This window comes from Grus americana, chromosome 4, assembly GCF_028858705.1.
Source record: "Grus americana isolate bGruAme1 chromosome 4, bGruAme1.mat, whole genome shotgun sequence".
NCBI lineage: Eukaryota > Metazoa > Chordata > Aves > Gruiformes > Gruidae > Grus > Grus americana.
In genome coordinates, this window is record NC_072855.1 from 3,281,883 (window position 1) to 3,299,190 (window position 17,308).

The 17,308-nt window shown below is 51.9% G+C and overlaps 1 protein-coding gene across 8 annotated transcripts in view; it reads right to left on the minus strand.

Moving 5' to 3' along the window:
- The window catches only part of PTPRA (protein tyrosine phosphatase receptor type A), a 126,797-nt gene that overhangs the window by 2,103 nt on the left and 107,386 nt on the right, over positions 1–17,308 (minus strand). For all 8 annotated transcript variants that reach the window (XM_054825578.1, XM_054825577.1, XM_054825582.1 and 5 more), the window contains 14 exons: positions 16,124–16,197; positions 13,137–13,273; positions 11,178–11,268; positions 10,608–10,684; positions 9,436–9,472; positions 8,086–8,183; positions 7,821–7,940; positions 6,708–6,874; positions 5,657–5,792; positions 4,263–4,412; positions 4,050–4,143; positions 2,555–2,631; positions 839–973; positions 328–453 (listed from right to left, as the gene is read on the minus strand). In XM_054825578.1, the coding sequence (XP_054681553.1) occupies positions 328–453; positions 839–973; positions 2,555–2,631; positions 4,050–4,143; positions 4,263–4,412; positions 5,657–5,792; positions 6,708–6,874; positions 7,821–7,940; positions 8,086–8,183; positions 9,436–9,472; positions 10,608–10,684; positions 11,178–11,268; positions 13,137–13,273; positions 16,124–16,197 (1,519 nt within the window). The remainder of the gene's footprint in view (positions 1–327; positions 454–838; positions 974–2,554; positions 2,632–4,049; positions 4,144–4,262; positions 4,413–5,656; positions 5,793–6,707; positions 6,875–7,820; positions 7,941–8,085; positions 8,184–9,435; positions 9,473–10,607; positions 10,685–11,177; positions 11,269–13,136; positions 13,274–16,123; positions 16,198–17,308) is intronic.

Below are 17,308 nucleotides of genomic sequence, written 5' to 3' on the forward strand. Positions count from 1 at the left end.
GAGCAGGAGGTGGGTGGTGGGCACAGGGACAAGGCAGAAGGAGGATGAGGGCTGCGGGGTGGCAGGAGGGCAGAGGGGCTGGGTGAGGAGTGATCAGCAGGGCAGGAACCCTCAGGGGTGGGAAGTAATCGCGGGGAACAAGGTGGGATTGCAGGGGATGGACATTGCTTTGGGATGACGAGGAGACGATGGAGCTTAAGATGCCAGAGGGAAGGTTCAGCACTTGCAAGAGGGAATTGCAAAGCACCATGAGCATCAGCGAGGGTTGGTGATGGCCAAACTCAAGAGGTCTCAGAGCTCCCCGCAGGGAGAAGGCCAGACTCTTACCCTGGTGTTCGTTACCAGCAGGTCCCGCACCGTATAGCTCTCGCACTCCTCCTCTTTTTTCAGCTCCACGGTGATGTCTCCATAGGACACGGAGCCGTCAGACGGCCAGTACTGGGCACACTTCTCCTGAGAAAGCATTACAGGAGGAGACAGAGTGAAGCCCCCGTATTTTTCCCATGGGCTTCAATAGAAGAAGTCTTCTCCTGGGGCAGGCAGCTGCCTATACCAGGTGGGATCCCACGGGCTTGCTTTGGAGAGGAGCTGCCTGCTGCACCCAAGGGCGCTTTGAGAACTGAGGGTCCAGAGCTGGTTTATTGAACATCTCCCCGCCCTGGGTCTACAAACGACTGGATTCTTTGTATTAGGAGGCTGAAATACATTTCCTGCCCGAGAAGGGGTGAAACGGCACCCAACGTGTGGCGCTGGCGGTGCCGGGGCCATCGGGAGATTTTAAGGGGTCGCGCTGATTTATTTTGCTGGCGCCTAAATGTGGCTATCGCCAGGCGCTTACCTGGCCTCTCTCCTCCAGCTCCGTCAGCATCACTATGGAGCAGGATTTCCACTCCCAGATCATCCTCCAGAAGTCCTCTATCGTGTGCTGCAGCGGTCCTTGGCTGGCGATATAGGAGTCCTTCTGGCGATAACCCTGCAATTTGGAAACAGGGTTAGCGGTGAATCGGCGGCGCCTGGACGCTGGGAGCAGTGGGAGGAACGCTCCCGGACACGGTTGGGTTACTGAGCTCAGTTAAATTTTGGGAGCATCATGACTGTCCGGGTGAACGTCGACAGCTTGGGCAGAGAAACCTGCTCTCACGGTGGGCTACGTCCCCACGCATGGGCAATCCCACCCCGCTGCTCGGCAGCTGAGGTGCCATCAGCCAGCGCTTGACCGTGGTAAGAGCTTTGTTTTTAAAGACAAGCAGCTGGAGGAAGATCACATCCCCTACACATGCATGGCCTGATCCATTTGGTGAGGAAAGATTTGGGTTTCCAGCACTTCTAAGCCGTGTTGCAAAGTCTGAGTGCTGGAGCAGAGCCTTGCCTGAGCTCCAGGTACTTCAGGTATGATTTTTACTGGGGATTTTTGGAAGAAGTGAGCAAAACTAGATGGAACTAGGAGATCTTCAAGGTGCCTTCCAACCAAAACCATTCGATGATCTACAAAAACCAGTAGTAAATCTGGGTGACTCTGGCTCTTCTGCAATCACAAAGAGCTTCTGTTTCCAAAAACGTCCGACGTTCCCCTGTGCCCTCGCTGCAGACTGTGACTAAAGATGCTTCGTCATTTGGAGCCTGTCATTTAAGCAAAGTTCAGCGGTGGCAGGAAATTGAATCCTTGACAAAAATTGCTTACGTGACATTTAAGCTTTCCGATCTCGATGCAGAATAAGGCGGCTGCTCCCGGCTGCGTTGTGTCGGATGCTCACGCAGCCAGAGCGACCCGCGGGGACCCAGCAAAAGAGATTTCAGGGAGCAATTAATTTGGGATGGTATAACTGGGAATAAACTGGTTTTCCTGGTTCAACCCATGGCAGTAATCACCCTTTGGGGGGGGAAAAAACCCAACCCAACGCTGCCATTAGGAGATGAAAATAGGAATTGGGCTAGAAAAGAGCAGGGCTCTGTCACTTAGCCAGCGCTGGCATCACTGCACGAAGATAAATACTCATACGAGATGTCCTCCTGAAGTCAACAGGATTACTCACGAGAAAAGGATGTGCAATCACTTACCTCCTCCGTGGAGTGAGGAAAGCACTTAACCTCTCTGCCTCGCCTCCTCCCGTCACCCAGACAGGTATAATGGGATTGACCTGGTTTTTCTCAAGGGTTTTGGGATCCGTGTACTGCTCCATCGCCTAATCTAGTGGATGTTTTCTGACCAAATGAACAGTGCCCTATAGCAATCATTTCCACGGCTACGTGCATCCGCTTCTCCAAAGGCATTGGCAGAGCCTGGAGTTGCAGAAGCGAGACCAGGATTTGGAGGCTCTGCTCGAGCTCCAGCCCTTGTCTCCCACCATCCATGGGTCACAAGGAAACTGTATATACAGAAGGGTTTCTTGGAGAAAGAAACTAGCACCATCTGGTGACAAAAGCAAAGCCAAGCGGAAAGAGCCTTACGAAACCCAGAGAAGGAGTGCTTTGGGACAGATCCTTTCCATAGGAAGCAGCGTGAGGTAAAGAGTTTCCATCGGGAGAAGATGGAAAGAAATTAAAGAAGACTCACGTCAATGAAGGAAGCGTTTACGTAGTCTGTGTTCTCTTCACCTCTCTTCACCGGAATGATTACTCGGTTGAACTCATCTGAAACAGAAGCGAAATGATCTGAGTTTTGGGGAACACCTTCAAAGCATGATTCCTTGATAACCACGCATGGCTTTAGCTGGGAAGTCACCAAGCCCTAGGTGAGAGGACAGAGATATGGGAAGGGGACTCCTGTGTTTACAGCACCCAGCTGGGACAAGGAGAATCAGTTCTGCCTTCTGCCATGCCTGGGTTTGGGGAAGGAGAAGGGGATGCTGAGGACTCCAGGGGCAGGACCTGCTCAACACAGGGACTCCCTTCTCCCTCAGGGCAGAAAGCCTCGGCAGCATAAACCTGCTGAGAAAAAGTCATGGCAGGGACAGGTCGGAATGAAAGCGAGAAAACCCCAGGGTCAGCATCGTATTTAGCCATGAAAAACCACCTGCCCTTCACTCTGCCCCGTCCCTTCATGCTCTCCCTGCCTGAGCAGGGAGCTGGACCAGATGACTCCAGAGGTCCCTTCCAACCTCAGCCAGTCTGTGACCCCAGTACCAGGGGCACAAATGCCTCTGTCTCAACATCACCTGAGTGCTCACAGAATCCCAGGCTGGCCGAGGTTGGAAGGGACCTCTGGAAGACATCTGGGCCAACCCCCTGCTTGAACAGGACCACCAAGAGCTGGTTGCCCAGGTCTGTGTGCAGATGAGTTTTTAATATCTCCACGGATGGAGACCCCACAACCTCCCTGGGCAACCTGTCCCAGTCCTTGGTCACCCTCACAGTCAACAAGTGTTTCCTGATGTCCAGAGGGACCCTCCTGCGTCTCAGTTTGTGCCCATTGCCCCTTCTCCTGTCACTGGGCACCGCTGGAAAGAGCCTGGCTCTGTCCTCTTTGCACCCTCCCTGCAGGGATTTACAGCCATTGATGAGACCCCCTGGAGCCTTCTCTTCTCCAGGCTGAACAGCCCCAGCTCTCTCAGCCTTTCCTCATAGCAGAGATGCTCCAGTCCCTTCACCATCTTCGTGGCCCTTGGCTGGACTCTCTCCAGTCTGTCCATGTCCCTCTTGTACTGGGGAGCCCAGCACCGGACACAGCGCTCCAGGTGTGGTCTCACCAGCGCTGAGCAGAGGGGGAAGATCACCCCCTCCACCTGCAGGCAATGCTTTGTCTAACACAGCCCAGGACACCACTGGCCTTCTCTGCAGCAAGGGCACCTTGCTGGCTCATGGTCAATCCGATGTCCACCAGGATCCCCAGGTCCTTTCCTGCCGAGCTGCTTTCCAGCTGGGTGGTCCCCAGCACATCCTGGTGCCTGGGGTTGTTGCTCCCCAGGGGCAGGACTTTGCACTTCTCCTTGTTGAACTTCATGAGGTCCCTGTTGGCCCATTTCTCCAGCCTGACTCCTGTCCCCACAACCACCCAAACGGTCCCCTCACCCACCAGGCACTCTTTCCCCAAGCAGACAAACAAGTCTTACATGGAATTATCTGAAGCACCCTGTTCTTCTTCATGTTTGCCGGCAAGTTGCCCGTTCTCATCTTGTCGTTCTGAATTTTGATTGAAGTGAGCTTCTGCAGAAGAACGGAAGCAAAGGCAGCTTTCAGAGCCACCCCACACCAGGCAAGTGCATGGTGGTCCCTGCAGCCCAGCACCATCCGAGCAGATCCACCAGGACAAGAACCACTCTCACCTTGAACTCCTCTTCCAGCCCGTTGCTGCTGGTCCCTGGCACTTTGTTGTAGATCTTCTGGAGGTGGATCTCTAATGAGGTCACCTCCAGCTCCGTGTCACCGTAGAGATAGTGCTCCAGAAGTGCTTGGTATATAAACACATACTGCATCTGGAAGGGTTGCAGGGAGAAGCCATCAGCCTCCGCTCCACACTCAGCGAGCGCATCCTGGTGCACGTGCTGGCAGCAAACCCACCACCCCACTGCCCACCCATGCTCACTGGGCACATGGCACCCAGCTGGGACCCCAGAAAAGTGGATAACAACCTGTCTGCTGCTGTATGGGGACTGGGACCTTACTGACTACAAGACACAAAGCTGATGTGACATAAAACTTTCTCCAAGTCTGGAGAACAGGAGGCTGAGGGGAGACCTTGTTGCTGTCTACAACTACCTGAAAGGAGGTTGTAGCCAAGTGGGGGCTGGTCTCTTCTCCCAAGTAACAAGTGATAGGACAAGAGGAAACGGTCTCCAGTTGTGCCAGGGGAGGTTTAGATTGGATATTAGGAGAAATTTCTTCACCCAAAGGGTTGTCAATCCCTGGAACAGGCTGCCCAGGGAAGTGGTGGAGTCCCCATCCCTGAAGAGATTTAAAAGACGTGTAGGTGTGGTGCTTAGGGACATGGTTTAGTTGTGGGCTTGGCAGTGCTAGGGTAACAGTGGGACTTGGTGATCTTACAGGTCTTTTCCAACCTAAATCATTGTGTTGGAAGGGACCTGTAACATCTAGTCCAACCCCCTGCAATGAGCAGGGACATCTTCAACTAGATCAGGCTGCTCAGAGCCCCGTCCAACCTGACCCTGAATGTTTCCAGGGATGGGGCATCTACCACCTCTCTGGGCAACCTGTGCCAGCATTTCACCACTCTCAGCGTAAAAAATTTCTTCCTTATATCTAGTCTGAATCTCCCCTCTTTTAGTTTAAAACCATTGCCCCTTGTCTTATTGCAGCAAGTCCTACTAAAAAGTCCATCCCCATCTTTCTTATAATCCCCTTCAGGGACTGGGAGGTGCTCTAAGGTCTCCCTGGAGCCTTCTCTTCTCCAGGCTGAACAACCCCAACTCTCTCAGCCTGTCTCCATAGCAGAGGTGCTCCATCCCTCGCATCATCTTTGCGGCCTCCGCTGGACCCACTCTAACAGGTCCATGTCCTTCTTGTGCTGGGGACCCCAGATCTACGATGCTATGAAGGGGATTAAAAAGAGCAGGACCCAGCGAAACAATGCAGCACCCTTCCAAAATGAGGGATGCTACTCAACCCTCACGTACGCTTTGCTGCAGGCTGGGACCGACTGCGCGCATGAAATCCAACTCCAGCGAGTAAATCCCAAACGAAACCGCAGCGCCACACTTACATCCGTCTGTACCATCTGGCAGCGCTGAGCCCGGATCCGGCTCACGAAGCCGTAAACGTCCACCTTCCTCTCCGCGTGCATCATGTCCAGCATGGCATCGATGACGATAAAAGTGCCCGTGCGTCCTACCCCGGCGCTGAAAGAGCAGAGGGGACAAGCGGTCAGTGCAGCAGTGTTGGCGTTGGAGTCTGTTGCAGAGCAGCAGGGAGCGAGCCAGACGCTTCCCAGCAGTGGGTAAATAGCAAAATCTGTTTTGGAGATGAGAGAGGTCCTCAGCTTGGCGTTCAGTGTCACCTGGGTTTTGCAGAGAGATGCACACGGCATCTCCAGCAACCGCCGCGACCGGAGCACCGCGCAGGGTGAGCCAAAGCGAAACCTCAGCCAGCTGCGGCTTCCAGAGTCTCGCAGGCCGCCTGTTCCTACCAGCTGCCCGCTGCCCTTCCAGTCACCCTCCATCACGCGAAGGTGAGCCCACGGGGAAGCCTTGTGTCTGTGCTGGTAACTCAGCCATTAAGGAGGAGAAGAAAGATGAGGCCAGCAGACGCTAGGGAAAGACAAAGCTCTTTTGTCAGCTGCCTCCTGAGAAGAAAGCTGGAAAGATGGACTTGGGAGGTTGCAAATGTGATCGTCTCTGCCTTTAACTGCGGGCCTTTCCCCTTCTGAAACGCGGAAAGCCTCTGTGAGGTTTTTCAGGCTTGCTGCTGTGCCTGAAACCGCTCCACGTGAGGTCAAACATCATGGCCCTTGCTCCAAGGCACACTGTCAGCTGCGTACTGCTTTCTCGCAGCAAGGGATGCTGCCCTCTCGTGCCCAGGGCAGCGGAGAGCCAAGGGAGATGCCACCAATGCCCAGCAGCGGTGCTTAGCTTGGCTCGCTTGGCATCCAGTTAACGCAAATGAAGACCACTCAACACGAGTTGTAACACCATCACATCACTGATTCCAAGAAGTTCCTTCAATTCAGATGCATTTTTTGGAATGTTCCCATGTGGAACATTCCCATTTAATATGGTAAAGTTAAATAAAAAGAATAAAAAATGCCCAGGACGTACCTGCAGTGCACTACTATTGCTCCTGCGTATTGGGGATTACACGTCTTCACCTTCTTCAAGAACTTCAGCATCCCGATGGGGGTGAAGGGGACCCCGAAGTCGGGCCAGCTGGTGAAGTGGAACTGAGTCACCAGGCGCTGAGGCTTCTTGTTCGTGACGTCGCCGACCTGAAGGGGAAACGTGTATTCAGGTTGAGGATAAATACTCAGATTTCTCTTCTTTCCCCTACAGCAAGGGCAGAGAGGGAGCTACAGCCCCAAGGGTGAGCTGGACGGCTTAAGAAGCACTAGCGTCCACAAGATTAAAGGGCACAGACTTGGGCTCTGGCGCCAAATTAGTCTCAAAACCCATGACATTTTAATCGCCCAGCATCACATTCCGGGTGAGAGATGCCAGCCTGGTTTCGGCTCCAACCCGGCAGAAGCTGCTGCATTTCATTCCCAGCGGGCTCAAACAGAATCTGCCGCCCCATCCTTTCCCACACCTCTGCCCACAGCATCCTCAATTAAAGGCAGGGGAGGAAACCACCCACGTCCAGGCCGTTGGAGCGAAGGGTGAGGCTCAGGAGAACCCCGCTCAGGGTCCAGACAGGTTTTCAATCGCCAGCTCTGCCTTGCCTGCCTCAGAGAGCAGCAGGAAAACAAACAGAGCGACTAAAGCATCCAGAGCCTCCTTGGAGGACAAGAAAATGTAATGACAGACGGGAGAGCAATCAAAAGCAACGCATACGGCGCTGGATTTTGTCTTGGCTCATGGGATCAGTCTGATTATTTGCAGGCATTAAGTATCTGTGGGTGACAGCAGGAACCAACACTGGTAACAGCAAGTGCTGGAGTATTACAGGACTGAATTTCAGCCCTGGCATCCATCAGCTTCCCCGCTCTCAGTACAGCCATGCTGGTACCCACTGGGAATGGGCTCCCAGGTGTTTCAGATGAGTAAATTCTTAATAGCTCTGATTAAAAATGGATGCTGGGGGTCACTGCATCCCAAGTCAGCTCTCACGGCACCTTGGAGGAGTTGAGGAGCGCACCAGTGCCTGCTGAATGAACAGCGTGGAGAGTGGAAAGGAGGGATGGGATGGGGTGGGATGGAAGACGCGAGCCCCGGCACCTGCTGGATGCAGAACTTCCGCACGGTGTAATCCACCAGGACGGTCACGTCCTCCACGGACACTCGGATGTTCCCGTACGTCCAGCAGCCCTGATCCGGCCAGTACTGAGCACATTTACACTGTGGGGAGAAAAAACAGGCGCAGGTGAGCTCTGGTCCCTTGCAAGCCTGGGATCGGCTCCAAGATAGGCCCATGGGCATGAGAAGTGCCGGATTCGGATGACGTTGGGTTAGATACCAGCCCATGAAGCCTTCTGGCACCTACCTCTTTCCTCTCTTTCAGGTTGGTCACCATGACAATTGTCGCTGTGTTTTGCTCCCAAATCATCCTCCAAAAATCGTTCACGGTTTCTTCCTTTGGTCCTAAGGGGAAGGTAAAAAGAAACGTTGTCTTTGGGATCAACCAAACGGAAACCCAGCGTGTGAAGTCACACATGGTGGATGATGCAATGCATTTTCACCAACATATGTCAGCACGGGAGGTGCTTTGGTGTCTGGGCACGTTGTGTAACCCAAGGAACAATCCTATCACACAATAGCTGGGCTTTTTGGATATGTTTTATGATCAGGAATTTCATTTTTAGCCCAAGAAGGGGAAATCAGACAAATGGAGCACGGAAACAACTTGCCCAAGGTCACCCAGGGCAATTGTGGCCATCACAGGTACCCTGTAGAGGTCCTGTCCCCGAGCCTCGTGCTTTAACCACAGGATGCCCTTTCAACATAGCCCAAGGACAGTCACCTGCTGCCTGCCAGCAAGGAGCTGACTCAACCTAGACCTCCCCTGCCAAGCCTGAGGCTAAGGGTGAGCCAAGGGAAAAGCAGAGCCAAAGCTCTACCCCAGCCTGGTGCTGCTGCTGGACCTGATCCAGCCTTCCTTCTCCAGGCAAACCGGCAGGCGATGTCCTAACCCACTTGCAAGTCAAGAGTGGAAATGTAAACCACCTCCCATGGTCAGATAACCCCCTTCTGCTGACATGAACCTTCCTGCCAGTGGGCATCTTGGTTTTAGGGATGTGTTTGGACTGGTACAAGGAAAGCAAGAGCTGGAGGGCTACGGATGGAGCATCCAAGCTGGTGATGCACTGGTTGGGGGCAACTGAGCTTGGGAAGACTTGTGATGCTTGTTGCTCTCAATAGCTAAATAGTCCTGCCTCCCTTCTCAAGACCACAGTGAAATTTCTCTCCAAGGGCACAAGCCTACGTTACTGTCTGCTGAGGTTTAAAAAGGAGCAGAAGTGAAACCAGATCAGCGTGGTGGTCTCTGTATTAACAGATTTGGGGAATTTAATTAAGCAGCTCACTGGCAATATTTCCAGAGATCACGACCACCTGCAGCTGTGGGCCAGGGTGGAAGGACAAGGCTCAGGACAGAAACGCTTTGGCACCCTTCGGCAATCGGTATTGAACAGGTAGAGCTCCTCTTCCTCCCACAACACATCCAGCACTGGTCTTTGACCGGAAAAAAACATTTTTTGGACCAGCCAAGCCCCCTTTTGACCAGGAGAGCTCCGCAAGGCGCTGTGCTGTGGTTAGACTGGCACAGCTCCGCAGAGCAGAAGGACCCCAGCCCAACTGGCACCAGACAGAGCTACAGGGATAACTGAGCGTTTACCTTGTGCAGCAATGAACTTGTTTTTCTCTTGGTACCCCTACAGAGAAAAGGAGAAAAACGAAGGCAAATGAAAGACGAGCATTTGTCTAACACAAGTCATGAAATGCATCTACATCATTCATAACCAGAGCCATCACTTGTGCTGTTGCTCACTCCCCCTGCTACGCAGAGGAGGAGCTGCAGCCTCCAAGGAGAGAAAAGGTGCTGACAGCAGGGCAGAAATAATGGAAAATCCCTGTGCAAAGGGTCCCTGCCCCAAAGCAACACTCCCCACGCTCACGTAATGCGTGAATGACCCCACTTGTGGCACAGAGCACTACTGAAGTGGTACCCGACAGCCCTTCTGCTGGGGTCAGACCTTGCATCCAGAGCATCACATGAAAATCAGCATTAATCTTTGGGAGATTGGGCTGTTGAACTCATGGGAATTGATGCTGTGTATTTCCTAATGGATATTTATTTACTGCTGAGGAAAGGAAAAAGCTCTTCTGGGTCTTGCTTTTCTTCACGTGCCTCCATCTCTTTCAAAGTTTACTTCTTTGTATTACCCTTCCAATTTATTTGAGCTACACGGTGACAATCATATAGGACCCATCTCCTCCCAGGAGCACAGCAGGACAAAGTTGCTTCTATTTTAGCTGTGTTGCTTGATTTCTTTTTCATCCCCTTCCCACATCCAGCCCTGCAAGCTGGAAAGTACCGATGATTAACCAGCCACAACACTCATCAGCCATTAACGAGAAATCCCCAATTCCTGCAGGAATGGTTCCCAAAGCCCTGCCAAACCAACCGGCTTGGCTTTGCAGCACCCTAAGGAGCGTAAGTGGGGAAAAGAGAGGTGGGAAGAGATGTGACTACGGCAAAACAGCTGAGAAAGGGCAGAGATACAGCCAGAATTTATGAGTCCCAGATCTCAGCCTCTTATCCAACCACTTTTGCCTGGGCTCACGACCCGGACCAGAGCACAGTGGGCTCTACCACCGCCACACAAAGGTTATGAGATCAAAAAACAGTGCAATTTATTGCTCTGGAGGAGCTGGGGAGATGTTAACGTAGGAGGCAGTCTCTTAACCATCCTCTCCCAGGCACAAGTCACACCCCATAAAAGCCCCACGCTACTGCCGGCCGGGGCGCAGCCAGCGGGGGTTTCCCCTTTGAATCACGACACTCACATTAATGAAGGAGGCGTTGATGTAGTCGGAGTCAGGAACCCCCTCGACAGGAGTCAGGTGAACCCTGGAATGATCATCTGGAGGAAAATTAAAACTCTGCATTAAAAAGAAACCGCTCCACAATAGCTGAAATCTGGCGTAGTGAGAAAGCCGGGTGTTGGAGCAGAGCCCGGGCTCGCTGGGTCCCCCCACCATGTACACAAACACCTTTATGCCCCCAAAATCCTCTCGCTTAAGCCTGCAGAGATGCTAACCCTCGCCCAAGGAAGTTTTTCTTTTGCAGCGCGCACACATTTGAGGAAGCTCCCAAGCCAGCCCGCCGCCCCATGCTGCCCAACAAGAGCTGGCCATTTCGGCATTTCCCATCCATTTCATTTTCCAAGGCCTGGCCGCTGATGGCCCCAGGGAGCTCCTCCTAGTAGGTATCTAAAGATAAAGCAGATGCAGCCACCCATGTGGGAGGTGAAATGAGCTTATCCATGTCCTCATCCATCCCAAAAACAGGAATGGGGAACCCCGGCAGTAGCACGGGCCGTGTTTTCCCTCAGCCCAACCAGCTCTGATACCTACAGGGCAAAATGTTCACGTATCTGTTCTTCTCCTTGTTCTCCTCCTTGGAAGCAGCTTCACACGTGGCCTGTATGGGACATGCTGGGAGAGCCTGCAATGGCAGAAGAGGGAGTTTTCCATAATGTCCTCACTCATGGCACGGCAGTAACCACAACGCAACCGGTGTGTCGGTGCACGCCGCGTCCGAGCATCCCGTTGGAGGGTGGTCACCCTTTGCCGGCCTCCAGGAGAAGTGAGCAGCAACCCCTTGTCCTCCTACCCCTTCAGATGTGTCCCCACCACCCACACCCTTCACCTCCACCCCACCACTGCTCCCTGTCCCCACCGAGCTCAAGGTGACTATTTAAATAGCCTGGGCTGGACTGGAGAGAGCAAATCCCTTCCGAAACGTGACACGGGAATCTCGGGACCCATGAACACGAGGTGGCAGCAAAGCCTCCAACACCAAACCCACCAGCCCAGGGATCAAGGAGCTCATTTCTGCTCATGGAGGTTCCTGCTGAGATTTCCTCCGTTAACAGCGATGCTAACCTGATTAAACCCCCTGCGCCAAGCCCCCATCGCCCCAGCACACCCAGCGATGGGAAGGAGCACCCACGCACCCTCCCATACCCCCCCAGGGAGTTATTCTCCACCCAGCGGCACCGGGGACCTGCAGGTCAGGGGTTGCTGCGGTCACAGGCGATGCTGTCCCGGTCACAGCGGCCGGGTTTCACGCTCGAGCAGAGGAGGTGCTTCCCCAGCACCGTTATTTCACATCCTCTTTGAACAGCGAAGAGGATGAGAAGGTATCGGAGGGATTCGCCATCCCTTCCCCCAGCTGACAGGACAGACGTGCTTCGGCAACGGAAATCTTCAAGGCAATTGAGTATTTATAACCCCCAAAATCCCCCTCCCCGAGCATTCATTGCACCTATTTAGTTTCATCGAAGCGTGGCCAGCAAGAGTATCAAGTTGTGCAACAGCTGAAGAAAGTCGAGTGGCTTTTTTTTTAAATCTTCGCATCATCCTCATATTGCCATATCACACCTTGGACTACAGATTTGCAGATGACAGTGGATTTTCTTTCGTTAATTAGGCTGATGGAGGGTCCAGGTAGTTCAGCAGCTCTTGTGTTACATGCTGTGATACTCCAGTCGGTTATTTAACTCTGTCCCCTGCCTCATTACCGCGCTTTGCATTTTTGTATTGCCGAGGTGAAACAGGTTTATCGTCACAAGAAGTTGCAGAGCTCAGCACCGTCAGGAAGAGCTTGAAGCCATCTCGAGAGATGCTCCGGCACCGTGGGATAAGCACAATACCCGAATTCTTACTCATTGCTGATGGCCAGCTCTTGTCCTATAAATTGTCATCATTCTGTTTCAGGGTTAACAGCTCATTGAAATAGGAGGGGTCATTTCTGTGTCGCTGTCAGAGCTCTTGTTTTGGCTGTTTGTGGATTTAAGCCATGAGGACTGGGAGGAGGGAGGCAGCATTTGGGAGGAAACCAGCAGGCAGGGAAGCTCTGGAAGACCCAAAGGCATCCAGGACACCTCCTGACCCCAGAAGAACATAACCCCATAACACCGCTTGCTAGCAAAGCTCTATTTTCTGTAGCGAATATGAGGAGTAGTGGCTTGCCCACCATCACAGTAGATTTAGGACCAGAATGGGTCCTCCCACCTCACAGCCCTTTGAGAAACTCCTGAGGACTGGGCAGACCATCACTCCCTCCATGAAGCTCCCAAGTAAGGTCTTCTGAAGCATGGTGTCCAGTACCAACACCGTTATTTTATCGACTCAGTTACCCCTGGGTGGACGTGCTGTTCCCAAGATGGGTACCACTGCACTCCTCTCTGATGTACCGGCCGTTTTGTCCCTGCTCTGTGAAGTGAGACCAGATTTTTCCCCACTGCGCATCTTAAGCCTGATGCCAACAGCAGCCTGCGGGATTTAAGGGAAAGAAGCAAAGGCACTCACGTTGAACTCCTCCCGAAAGAGCTTGTTGTCATCTGCCATCCGGCGGTTGATCTCCTCTTCCAGCTTATCGACGGGCAGAGGCGGGTATTTACGGTTGGTGCTGGGGGAGCGGGCGAGCAGCGGCATGCTCTGAGGCTCTGCAACGACACCCATGCATCAGAGGTGCCCACCCAGCTGCTCCCCGTGCCTAGCACTCAGCCATATCCAGGTGGGCACAAGGACTTCACACACCCTATGCTGTCTGCTTCTAGGCCCACCTCGCATCCTCACTGTCCTGTATGTTCACAGAAACCCAGACTGGTTTGGGTTGGAAGGGACCTCAAAGCCCATCTAGTTCCAACCCCCTGCCATGGGCAGGGACACCCTCCACTAGCCCAGGTTGCCCAAAGCCCCATCCAACCTGGCCTTGAACACTTTCTGGCCTTTTGTCCTTCCTATGGATGGTGAACAAAAATTTGGAGATGCTATAATGGTGCAAAACTCTTTCAACACCCCATGGTTGAGCATTACACTGTTGTAGAGGTGGGATAGGGCAATGAGGACGAAGTCGAACAACCCCAGGCAACGCTACAGGCTTGGGGCAGAGTGGCTGGAAAGCCACCCACCAGAAAAGGACCTGGGGGCGTTGGTCGACAGCCGGCTCAATATGAGCCAGCAGTGTGCCCAGGTGGCCAAGAAGGCCAAGAGCATCCTGGCTTGTATCAGAAATGGTGTGGCTAGCAGGACCAGGGCAGTGATTGTCCCCCTGTACTCAGCTCTGGTGAGGCCACACCTCGAGTGCTGGGTTCAGTTTTGGGCCCCTCACTACAAGAAGGTCATTGAGGTGCTGGAGCATGTCCAGAGAAGGGCAACCAAGCGGTGAAGGGTCTGGAGCACAAGTCTAGTGAGGAGTGGCTGAGGGAAATGGGGTTGTTTAGCCTGGGGAACAGGAGGCTGAGGGGAGACCTGATTGCTCTCTACAACTACCTGAAAGAAGGGTGTAGCCAGGTGGGGGTTGGTCTCTTCTCCCAAGTAACAAGTGATAGGACAAGAGGAAACAGCCTCCAGTTGTGCCAGGGGAGGTTTAGATTGGATATTAGGAGAAATTTCTTCACCCAAAGGGTTGTCAATCCCTGGAACAGGCTTCCCGGGGAAGTGGTGGAGTCCCCATCCCCGGAGGTATTTAAAAGATGTGTAGATGTGGTGCTCAGGGACATGGTTTAGTGGTGGGCTTGGCAGTGTGAGGTTAACGGTTGGACTCAATGGTCTATGGGTCTTTTCCAACCCAAATGATTCTGCGATTCAAAGTCATCAGTATTGGGGAATGAAGACCACCTCACTTAGAATTCAGACTTCACTCTCACTCGCATGGAAATTTTGGCACCATCACTGTGACATAACTCCCAGGTGGACACAGCAAGGGTAGCTGTTGCTTGTGGTTCCTCGGCAAAGCCAAGAAAGGCCATGCAAGGGTTATACCAACACAACCAACAGCTTGTGAAGTTCACACCTTCGCTTACAGCAATGTAAAGCTTGGGTAGGGAGGGTCTCAGTTGCCAACGTAAAAGACAAGGTGCTGACTTTAAGTTAGTGCTTGCTCTGAAGGTGTTTGGTTTATGTGGAGGGAGCTCAGAAAAAGGATCTGAACTGAGTCTAAGAGGTGGTGGCTCCTCCTCAGCTCTTACTTTGGTGTCCACATACGGACAGAGATGCCCAACTTCAGACCCTCAATGGGCAGCTCTGGCTCAATGACAGAAAATGAGATGAGCTCAGGGACAGAAGAATTTAGACATTACAGCAGGCTTGCACAAGACTTTAAAATCGCATTTATGCATCTTTAAGAGGTCCAAAAAGGTTTTTATAAAGAAACAAACAATGTATTCCCTGCTTTCTCTCAGAATTGTTAGTTCAGTGCCTACAGTTAGCATGAAGATTTGCATGAGAGCTTTCATCAGCCGTCATCCTAATTTGAAAGGGTAGAAGGATATTTAATTATTCCCCAAAGATGTGTGTTTTTTTCAAAAAAGATTCTTATTTGAGTCAAAGAGACATTGTGAAAATTCAAGAGGAACGTGAGTAGTTCAGTGTTGGAAGTGATCGCGCATTTGAACATTAACCACTTGAGGGCAAACATTTTGTCATTGGAATGAAAATTGGGAAATAAATTTTCATTCTATAAGTTTGCCAAAAATCATGGAAAACAGAGAAAGTTTGGAACAAGAAACAAATAAAAATGTAGATGAAAAAATACTTTCCTACAAAAATATGAGGTGGGAGAACAAAGCCGTGGCATCCAGCCCACCAAGTCCTCAGGTGCTGTCACTGCACCGGGCTCAGACTGCGACAGTGTTGCATCCGTGGGCTTTTCTGGACTTTTACAGAGCTCTGTCTTCTGGTGTATAATATTTATATTATTCGAGTGTATTTATATTTATTCTGGTGTATAATATTTATATTATAAATACACTCAGGACCACCTTCATATGCTCTTCCAAGACCATACTTAAAGAGAACACAATCTTCATTTTCCTTTTTACACATTTCCAGCAAAGCACCCCTGCAAACCAGTAGTCGGCGAGCGTGTTCCCATTTCCATTCGAGCTGGCCAGTAAAAGATGCCGCTGGGTATGACGTTGGCCACGTGCCTGACAAGTCGCACACGTCTCATTGCCGCGTTGGAAGGAATGGGAAAGGCAGAATGGTCAGCAGATGAACCTGGGTGGCTCTGCGCTGCCCAGAGAGCCGCCCTGGAGGGCATAAACCAAACCTGCTTTTGCCGCTTCAAGGGGTTTATGACATTTTTGTAATTTTTACTAATTTTAGGAGAATTGCTGGTTATTTCATTAGCTAACTTTGGGCAACTCCAAGCTGGAGCAGGGGAAAACCCACTAAATTATTCCGTTGTTATTCTGAAGAACGTTTGCATTGACCCGTTTTCATCTGAACAAAGCTTATTCCTTCTGCGAGATGCACTTTTGCTCCCCGTCTCGCACCGACGCGGGCCTCACCTGCATCATCTGTCCGGCCGTTGGACAAGCGAAAGGAGTTGGAGTGACTCCCTGCTTGCTTGTATTTCTTGAACCTACCGAAGACAAGGAAATGGAGAACGTCAGTAGATACCCACCAAGAAGCCCAGGTTACCTTCTGGATGACAGATGCAGCCACGAAGAGCTTTCCTCACTTTCTCATGGCTTGATGAACTAGCTGGTGGGTCCAAGAGGCTACAGGACCTCTAAAATCCTGCCTACGGGCATAAATTTAACTGACCACATCTGGAAAGGAGACCAGAGCAAGGTGAAAGCCAGGAGGAGAAGCCTTAAGGCTGCTTTTTATGGAGGACACCCCAAGGAGTTCCTGCTCCACAGGCTGATTGAGCAAAGCACATAAACCCCAGGTTGATCCGTCCTTCTGCAGCAAAGCCCTTCTCCATGTGCTTTTAACGTGAAGCAGATGCTTACGCTCCGTTTGCCTGAAGTTAAGGGTTTTGCTGAATCACCGGGCAGGCGGCGGTGAACAGAAAGCCTTTTTTTAAGGGCTGGAAGCCAGGTGGGAAGGACTCAAACTCTGCTGCTGCCGAACTCCTGAGGCAAAGCTCTCATCAGGTTCACCGCTGCGAGGGCAGGCCCGGAGCCAAGAGACGAAGGGAATTTTTCCATCACTAAGGAAATAGCTTTTTCTTTCTTTCTTTCTTTTTTTTTCTTTTTCATTCTTACTTATTTAATCACCAAAATATTGAGTGCATTAAAATGCAGGTGGAAAAATACCCTCTTCTAGCTGAGCAGATAGGCTCTTGGGAGCTGGGAATGCTACAATCTGAGAAGCCCAGATGCTTGGATATTTTAAAAATGGACCAAAGAAAGCTTTGTTATGCCACAGTTCCAGCCACAGCATCACCTAACGCTCCTAACAAGCTCCAGTCGCACGCCACCTCGCAGCGGAAGATGTGCAGGCACGACGTACAGGTTTGGTACCCGAGGCAGAGCTTGGCTCTGGATGTTGGATCACATTCGATATCAAGACGGGAATCAAGGAATAACACACCTGGTTATAGATACAAAGGACTTTGTGGCTCGAGCGCTGTGCTCAGCTTCCCTGGGTTACTCAATCCAACCCCCCTGGCCTTGCGAGGAAACCTGTCCTGCTCTGACAGGGCTTCTTAACTCACCGACAGGACTTCGGCTTAATCTATCCCA